General features: G+C 39.9%; 2 protein-coding genes across 2 annotated transcripts; one reads left to right on the top strand and one right to left on the bottom strand.

The window, feature by feature from the left end:
* Positions 1-6,201: 6,201 nt before the first annotated feature.
* Positions 6,202-6,864, bottom strand: CTRU02_207859 (triacylglycerol lipase-like protein; the record flags this gene model as incomplete). The annotated part of the gene is made up of 1 exon (XM_070204971.1): positions 6,202-6,864. One exon carries the CDS (start codon positions 6,862-6,864, stop codon positions 6,202-6,204), a length of 663 nt encoding a protein of 220 aa, XP_070061504.1.
* A 768-nt stretch (positions 6,865-7,632) lies between these two features.
* Positions 7,633-8,523, top strand: CTRU02_207860 (uncharacterized protein; the record flags this gene model as incomplete). Its single annotated transcript, XM_070204972.1, has 6 exons — positions 7,633-7,728; positions 7,786-7,863; positions 7,916-8,045; positions 8,108-8,247; positions 8,311-8,392; positions 8,447-8,523. The coding sequence occupies 6 exons, from the start codon at positions 7,633-7,635 to the stop codon at positions 8,521-8,523; spliced, it is 603 nt and encodes a 200-aa protein (XP_070061505.1).
* Positions 8,524-9,733: the final 1,210 nt, after the last annotated feature.

Genomic DNA, 9,733 nt, shown 5'->3' on the forward strand with positions numbered 1-9,733 from the left:
AACTTCTTCTAAAGTTGCTATTAGTATTTCTTAGCCGAATTAATAGGTTATCGTCTTTCGCCTTTTTCTCTTCTTTGCTTATAAAGTCGGTTATCTATCTTAATAGCAAGTTTAGTATAGCTAAGAAAGTCTTTTAGTTTGTCTAACTTAACGATCTCGTCCTTAACCTCGTCTTTAAGTCTTAAGTAGAAGATAAATATCTTAGACTTATTAGTTATATCTAAGATAGCATAAAGGCGTCGAAACTTAGCAGTATAGTAAATTACTAACTTAGTTTATCTAAGGTTATTAAGTTCCCTTTCTACCTTGCTATGTTTATCTAGGTCTTAGAATAAGGATTTAAGTATATACTCGAATCTTTTAAAGCTATCGAAAATATTATAAGTCTTTATATTATAGTCTTCTAACGTTTCGTTTTACTAATAATTTTCTAAAAACGGTTCGAACTATTAAAAGGCTTTCCCGTCTAGGAAGGTCGAAGTATATAAAACTTTTTCAGACTTATTTCTAAAGTTAGAATAGTAAAAGTTATAATAATTCTTAAGTTAAATTAAGAATCCCTTAAGTTTGCTAAAAGTATTATCATACTTACTTAAGGTATTAAAACAAAGCTTTTCTCGTCTATTTATAAAGGTTTAGATAATATTAGTAGTACCTTATAAGGTATAGTTTTAGTTTAGGAGTTCCTAGTTACGTCCTTCGAGGTTCTGGATAGTAGCTTAGAGTTGCTCGAGGACTATAGCGTTCGAATTAAATATTTCCTAAAGTCTCCTAACGTTACGGTTATTCTTACGAACCTGACGCTAAAGTTCTTTATTACTATCATCTTCTTCTTCTTTAGATTCTTCTTCTATATCCTTTATTTCTTCTTCTCTAAGTTCCTAAGCAAGGTTCTTAATAGGTACCTTCCCCTTAGAGGAGTTAGGAGAAGTAGTAGGAGTTTTAGTAATGCTAGATAAAGACATCTTATCAAAGGTATTATTTATTAGTTTCGCAAGGTTAACTTACTAAATAGGAGTAATTAAAGTATTACGGCTAGCTAGTAATAATAAGGTTTCTGCTAATAGAAGTTAAGGCTACGATATTAATAATAAGTCTTACGTCGTATATAGGTATGTCGTATTAGTAGATCGAAGGTTAAGGTAAGGTAATTAGTCTTATACTAAGTAACAAGGTATAGTAATATTATAAACTATAAGCTAAGCTAAAAGTCATCGAGGATAAATTATAAGTTGATTACTAAAGAACTATCTAAAAAGTCTTAAGCAAAGCTTAAGTCTTGATCTATATATAAGTCCTTAATGATCGCGTAATAGATCTTAATAAGCGCTCGTCGCACACGATGAGCGCTTATTGCTAAAGGTAAGCGCTTATTTCCTTGGCTAGGCGCTCATTACATTATCTTATCTCTACGTGACCTGTATGATAGTTCTTCCCTTCCGAGGTTCCTTTGTCACCTTATCCCGTGTCTTACATACAAATATCATATTCTAGCCGCTAACCTAGGTAGGTCTGTCAACCCTCTGTTAGGCATAACGAACGGGTCGTAACAGCTAGGAAGGCAGTATCGAAATTATATACTTCGTATTCGAGATCGAGAAGTATAATAACTACAAAGAAAAGTCAGGTAGCGGTAGCAAAGGCAACCATAGTATAAACCTCTTATAATAACTAGTTACCTTTCTTATAGTTTCTATAAACTATATATTAAGCCTTATAGCGTACGGTTTCGTTATTTTTATTAGTTTTGATATTATATACCTACTTGCTAAGTAAGACTTTAGCATTACGTAGTAGGTAAACGACTTCGTAAACCCCCTTTTCTATAAATTAAGTTATCTCTCGTTCGAAGGCTTATTCCTACTAAGGCTATTATAAGCTCTTCTACGCCTTACGGTAAGACTTCGGGATTACTACGCCGTCGGGTAAGACTTTCGAAAAGGTAGTAGTAGAAAGCATACTAAGAGAAAATTAATAAGAAGTTAGTAAAGCTAGAATATTAGTAGATAGGAAGGTCTTTTTAGTATAGGAGCGTACGCTACTAGCGGCTTAGTAGTAACTAGGTAGTCGCTAGGCTAAGGCGCGGCGAGGTCGAGAAGACTCTGCTAGTTAACTTATTACTTCCTTAACAATCGTAGAAAGGGAATTAAGGTCTTAGTAATTAGTTTCTATTATTTCTACGGAAGCAACGAATTCGTTATTATTTAATTCGTTAGTAATACTATTATAAGGTATAGTAGTAGTTTCTAACAGGTTCTCTAGTAGCGGAGACATAAGATATATATTAGTAGGTACTATCGCTTTTTTAACGATAGTCTTATCTAGTTTAGGATTACTAGTCACAGGTTTTTCACTTTTAATAAGCTTCTAACGGATAATATACTAGATAATAATATCTAGTTTAACAAACATAGTATTATATTTAATTTTATTAATATTAAGTATGTTAGTAGTTAGAAGTAATACTATCTTATATAGTTCCTTACGAAATCGAACATCTCTATAGCGAATAACCTCCTTTCGATCAGGCAGGTAAACATAGTAAATATAGCTACGAAGAAAACCGTAACTAACGAGGAATCCCTTAATTACTTATAGTTCTATCTTAGCAAAGCATATAAGGCGTCGAGGGCCTTTCTTATATACGTAGGCAGTATAGCTAAACGTTCGGAGATGTTTAATATAGGGGGCCTTACGTTTAGTAGCTAAGTTTAGCTCTCTCGCTATAATCTTATAAGGGCTTAAGTTACCTTTAGAGGGTATAAGCAAGAGGTTAAGAATCTAAGTTACCGAATCGATATTATAATCCTATAGTTCCTCTAGAAGGGATATGTTAATTAGCTATGTCTAGGCGCCTTCGACGATAGTACGACTAGCATGCTTAATAATATCGTTTATAGAAGGCGTATAGGTAATAGTCGTATTATAGCAAGTACCTTCGAAGTAGGGGTTGTTAAAAACCTTAATTAGCTCGGGAGCATTATTAGAAACCTAAACCTTAGGCTTAAGGCTAGTAAGACTATAGAATTTAGTATCTTATTTCTTAATAGCTGCTAGGATAGTAGCAAACTTATAGTTAGGTAGAAAAACAACCTAGTAGTAACTATTATACTTATCTATAAGGTATAGAACCTAACGGTTCCCTTTTGTTAATAAGGGAAGAATACTAACGAGATTAAGGTAAATTTTATTATTAATACTTATAAATAGAAGTAAGTAGTCTCGACTAATCCGTTTAGTAGATTTGCTAAGATAGCAAGACTTATAGAAGAAGGCGTTAATTTCTAACGTTATAAACCAAATGCTAACACGGCGGCAAGCCTTTATAATACGTAATAGGTAGGCGTAAACCAGCCGGCGGTATATTAGTTTAAGAGACGGTCGCTAGGTAGCCTAGAAGGCGGCAAGGCTGATAGCAATATCTTAAGGCATGTAATTTCTAATATTATAAGTCTTAACAACGTAAACGTTAGAAACCTAATAGACTTTAGTAAGGGAAGTATGCTATGTTACGTATATAAGGCTTAAGGTTTGCTAATTATATTCTACGTAATTACGACGAAGTTTTCTAAGGCTTAGTAAGTTAGCTAGGCTAGAAGGGTTATACTTAACGTTATAAAGTATCTAATTGTAAATAACGTCAGGGTTAGTAGGGTCTTAAGTCTAGAAGAAGATAGTACCTATGCTAAGTAACTAGACTAAAGCGCTAGAGGTAGAAGTAGAAAGTATTAAATCGCTTTTTTTAATATACTTAACAAAATATTGCAAGTTGTTAAAAGTTAAAGTAGTATAACTAACATCGAAAACGATATCGTCTCGGGTAATAAGGTTATCGTAAATAGTAGTAAAAACTACTAGGCTAGCGATAGAGGCAAAGGCAGACTAACCTAAGATAATAGGTAACGCTTTGATAATAGTCTAGCAGGTATTACTAATAAAAGTAAGCTAATCCTAGCAGTAGCGATCGCTATATATATACTTTCTTACTTTTTTAATTAACTTATCCTAGTTAACATAGTATAGAGGGATAAGATTAGGGTAGGCGACGTAGTACTTCGTAGTCTCGTAATTATAATTATAATAATCGTACTTCTTCTTTTCCTTAAAGGTAGTAATAGTAAAGGTAATAGTAATAATAACGGCTAGAGAGGCAAGACCCCTACTATTAGCAGACTTGCTTCTAAGTATATTGCGAATAGTAGTATAACTATGCTTTTAATCCTCGTCTTAGGTAAGTATATAAATCGTATTAGCTACCTTATTCTACGTAGGATAGGTAGCGCCTTTCGATATAAAATGCTTATACGTATCGGGAAGTCGGTTTTTAAAGAAGTTAAGGAGGAAAATAGCAAGGAAGGAGTCTAGTAAACAACCATAAATAGTCTTAATACGCTTTCTAAGGTAGTAATAGCGATTAAGGATATCGTAAAGAGTCTTATAATCGTTAGCAATAGTCTTAGCAAACTTGTTAACAAGGGTAGCTATAGCGTCTTATAAGATTCTCGGAATATGCTTCTCGAGCGCCTACTATAATTCGTAAGGGTTTCTATCGTTAACCTAACCCGCTATATAGAGTCTATTAAGAACCGATTTGCTAGCGTTTATAAGGAGACTATATATAACGTTACGGTTCTTTCTCTATTCCTCTATAGCGATAAGGTTAGCAAGGCGAGGGACGTTAGTCTCGAGGAATATCTCGAAGTCGTATCCTCGCAGGGTTGCTATAACAAGCATACGCTATATATTCTAGTTAGATTTACCTTTTAGGCAAGGGAGAAGCATAAAGACGGTTTTAAAGTCGTTTTAAGACATCTTAAAGTAAAAAATAAAGGTATTACAATAGTACGGGATAGACTTATAGTCGCACCTCGATCATAGGCGTTTCTCCGAGGCTATAGCTTTGGAGGCGTGTCTATACGTTAGATAGCTTACTTTCGCTGCTATCTACGCGTGCTGTTAGAAAGGGAAGGTATTAAAAGGAAGGTATTGATAAGTAAATAGTACTAAAGAAGTATGAATGTTATATAGGAGGGAGAATCTTGCATAAGAACGCGAGAAATAAGTAGAATTATAAGATCCGACCGTAGAAATACGGTAAATCGAAGGGAAGAATAAATACTCGTAGAAGATACGAGAAACTAATAAGCTAGTTTGAAAAACCGAAGCTGAAAATAGTTAAATTCTCGTAAGAACGAGGAAATCGAAGTAAAAGTTATAGTTATAGTATAGTTGAAAGGTTTGTTATTATAGTAGAATTCCGTAGTGTTTATAAAAACTAGTAGGTTATAGTAGTCGGTCGCGTGCTACGTAATATTCGTACGCGCCAGGTAGCCAATATCGCGTCAGAAAGTGAAATTCGTCAGCGAAGAGGAAGGAAAGAAAGCGAGAAAATCGTACAGAAGGGTAAATAAAGCGAATAAAATCGCAAAAATTCGTAAATCAATAGAAAATTAACAGACGAGTAGAATAATAGGTAAAACGACGTTATTCCGAAAGAATAACGCTAGGCTCATAACCTGTAGGCGAGAACCGGCACAGAACGCTCAGAATGGGTAAAGTGGTGTTGTTGGTTGAAGAACTAACTAACTGGCTAGAGGGCTGTAGAGGCTAGCTAAGACCAGTGGTGGCGGCCGTCAGCCCACGTGACGGGCCGGCGAGGCCTGCCACCCACAAGTAATCTCTTGACTTTGACAACCATTCATAATGCCAGATAATTGCACAGACCTTTCCAGTTTCTTTCTCGATGCCAAGTATACGCAAGGGCGGAAAAGCATGACATTAGCGGCCTTAGGGATCTTTTCGTAACAAAATTCAGAACTGTTGCTGAGGCATATTTCAGACCTTGCCGGTTAGGTTGGGAACAACGGCACCGGCGGTGTGCCAGTGGGCCGCTAAATTGGCTCGGTACGATTTAATTAGGATTAAGAATTGGAAGAGATCACATTGTAATCACACCAGGCCTTGTATTACTACCATGCGACGTCGCTCTGTCCTAACAGCTCTGGTGCTTATTCCATGCCCATTTTCCGTATATTCTCGTACACAAACATCTTCCACCAGGGTGACCTAGTTCTAATTTAACCTTTGCTTTTGGAATAAAGTTGATTATCCCTGCCTAGCTAAATGGGTCTTAGAGCTCGAAGTGTCCTAGTTGAGATGAGGACGACTGCAACAATCTGTGCAAGAGGATATGCAGCTGAGTTAGACCAGTAAACCACACATGACCAAAATAGCGGCGTCCGTTCCCTCTTCAACGTTCACGTCTCCAACATATCCGATCTTGCCGTTACCAACTTGCGCGAAAGCGATTGCGGCCTGCGACAGGTCTTCGACTCTCTCAGAAGGGAAGACATGCGATTCGGTGACGGAGGTCCGGTCAGGTCCGTACATAACCGCAGTCGGTTGCACTCCCTTTAGAAACAGGGCCTTCTGGCTGTACCGGCCTGGAAGGCTTGCCGCAGCTCTGCCTGCTACCTGTGGGTTGAGCGTGACGGTGGTTCGGTGGTAGGCACCTCTGTCCCAGTCTAGGCCGGCTTTTGTGAAGAAGGGCCGGATATTGTCAGGCTTGACAAAGCTGCTGAAATGACCCATGGCGATGGCGGTTCCGCCCTGGCGAACATATGTGATGACGGCATCCCATACGTCAGGATGCCCTTCGGTGAGGCCTTGGTCCGTAATGAGCACAGCGGCGGGAGGCGGGAGCTGATGTAAGAGGTCAAGGGCGCTAGCCGGCTTTTTGGCCCGTTGGACATTTGCCTTGTCAAGGAGTTGAGTGAACAAGTTTGCGTATGTCTGGTCGAAAAAGGGCTCATATTTTAACGAGATGGCCACGATACGGGGCCTGGATTGGGTTGTCGCGCTCATGATGGTGATGGTTATGTGAAATGAACCCCTCTTTTAGTGTTCCGACATTAATCAAAAGTCCGGACATTGGGGTTAATAAATGTGGGTGGCAGGCCTCGCCGGCCCGTCACGTGGGCTGACGGCGAGGGTATGGTCAAGGCGACCATTGGGGGGGGGGGATAACCTGACCAATTACCCACTTATTTAAATGAATTATGGGTCTATCTGACCAATTTTATGATTGGCTGTATTGAGGTGAAGTGGGTCCACCTGACCATGGAATTTTTAATCGGTCAGGTGCACGGACCAGTTACTGATTGCGTCCCACTACTGATTAGGGTGCATACCCCATATTAATATTTAAATCCCTATTCTATTCTGATTCTCTTCCTTTTCCCTCCGTAACCCTTTCAAATCGTATGCGCCCCCCCCCCCCCTGGCGCACCGATTCCTAATTACTTCCGAATCAGTTCAGAAATCCGACATCATGCCTTCATACAGGGATTCTGTAAGTACAATGGAATCGGTTTAGGATCGATTCAGAACTGATTCAGAATCAGGACGATTACAAGACCTACAAATGTCAAAAAGGGTGGTAGGCCAGGGGCGCTGGAAGCGATGCACACGCAGAGCGCCTAGGATGCCAGGAAGGCGCTAGGAGGAATGTTTGGCCGAGGACCGCGCTAGGTGCGCTTAGTCACAGGGAACACGCCGGAAGAAGGCGCGTAAGGGATACGGACAGGTCTTAGGAAAAGAAGAAGCACAATACACATCACGATTGACCCCTGAATGTGCGCCTACGAATATTCGAACAACAAAGAAGGTCTTCTCCAGGGCGGCAAGAACCACCGCATGGAGGATCTTCCTCCCTTCGAGTTCAACGAGGTAAGTGATTCAGAAGCGATTCCACAACGATTCAGAAACAGTTCTGAATCGATTCAGGCTGGCGAAGTCAAGCTCGCCCCTGGCGAACTCTACTGCCGCTGGGGTGGTAGATCCAGCAGCATCACGTGCACCAAGGTAATTCAGAATCAGTTCCGGATCAGTTCAGAACTAATTTCGAATCGATTAGACGGAGCGGTTCTCGAGCGAGTCGAACCTCAAGAACCACATCAAGAAGCACAAGCTCGACGGGGTCCCGGCCAAGGTTAAGAGCCGCAAGTCCGGCGCGAACTCCGTCGAGGAGAACGATGATGCAGCTGGTAAGTGATTCTGAACTGATTCTGTACCGATTCTGAACTAGTTCTAAACTGATTATGAATAGAATTCTACGACCGCATCCACGGCATCGCCATCGGCGCTCGCGATGACAGCGAGCTGCAGACTCCTTCCAAGAAACGGAAGGCGCAGACCCCTCCCCCCCTTCTTGCCGTGCCCACGCGCAAGCGGGGCAACCAAACTGTGGTAAGTGATTCTCAATCGATCCGGAATCCTTTTGGAACCCGTTCTGAATTGATTCTGCAACAGATCAACTTCGCCGAAATGCGTCGCGCCGCCGGCTTCCCTGCCAAGGGCAAGTGCACCTACTGCACCACTGCCCGCAATGATAGTAAGTTTAGAATCAGTCTTGAAGCAGTTCAGAACTAATTACGAATCGATTCAGAATGTCCTCCCGCCCTTCGCGATCAGGAATGTGAGGTCTGGGCCCGCTTTGAGGATGATGAAGAAGATGAGGCCTGAATCAATTCAGGATCGGTTTGGAACCAGTTTGGGACTTCTTTCGGGACCGATTTGGAACCGCTTTAGAATCAATTCTTTATAGATACCCGGGGCGTTCGGTTTTTAAGCTTTTTTTTTAAAAAAGCATTTCTAAATCAATATAGAAATGATTTAGAATCGATTCTCTACCTATCCTATATGCTATCAAAGTCCTAACCTTCTCCGCCGCTCTGCTAACTCTAGTTCCTTTTCTTGTAGTTCAAGCTTCTGTTTTTCAACTAGAAGTTTTCTTGCTTCTAATTCTAATCGCTTTTCTTCTAATTCTAGACTTTGCTTCTGTAAGTCAAAGTCATCTTGTTGTCCCTGTCTGATTTCGTTTCTTAAGTTAGAAATAGATGTTCTTTGGAGAGTATTTGACCTAATAACCCCAGAAGATGAAGCATGGGAAAGACGAGGGGATCGATTCCGAATCGCTTCTGAAAGACTTCGGGATCGATTCGGAATTGAGGATGGACTTCTTGAATTAGTACCCCTTGAGGGACTAGACGTAAAGAGTCGGGTTGATAAAAGCCTTTCAACACGTTCATTATCTAGTTGCTCACGGGATTCCCTCTGGCGTTGGCGTTTAAGTTCTAAAATAATTTAGAAATAATTATTAATAAATATTAAAGTATTTTTAACTTACGTAAACGGCTTGCAGCTGTATTATAACGGCCAATAATAGAAACATCTTTCCAGGAAAGCCGGATTCCTAGTGTTGTAAACACTGTATCCTGCTCTAAAAGATGGCGATCGTATTCTGCACATCTAAGTACTTTTGAATTAGTTCTCAACGCATTCCAAACCAATTCCGAATCAATTCAGAAGGGATTCCAAACTTACTTCTGGATACATCTAAGTAATGGTAAATACCGATTACTCCAAGTATATGAGGCTTCATGTAAAACCTCAACAGTATTTGTATTAGGTATGAATTGACTCCAATCTGATAAGGGGATTTTAGAGCAGTTCTGATTAAGTCCAGCTGCAATTGTTTTTCGGGCTTTATGTTGAGCCCATGCTTTTATTTGAGGTTCAGCTAAGTAAATTAGTTCCCAAGTGATTCTGAAGCGATTCGGAAGCGATATAGAATTGATCCTTACTCTCAAATGCCTGACATAAAGCGAAGTAGTCTTCTGAGGAACGGCAGAATAGTAGGCTGCGCATTTGATTCCATAGAGAGTCAGGGCTA

Source organism: Colletotrichum truncatum (genome assembly GCF_014235925.2).
Source record: "Colletotrichum truncatum strain CMES1059 chromosome Unknown Contig_0004, whole genome shotgun sequence".
In the NCBI taxonomy this organism is placed as follows: domain Eukaryota; kingdom Fungi; phylum Ascomycota; class Sordariomycetes; order Glomerellales; family Glomerellaceae; genus Colletotrichum; species Colletotrichum truncatum.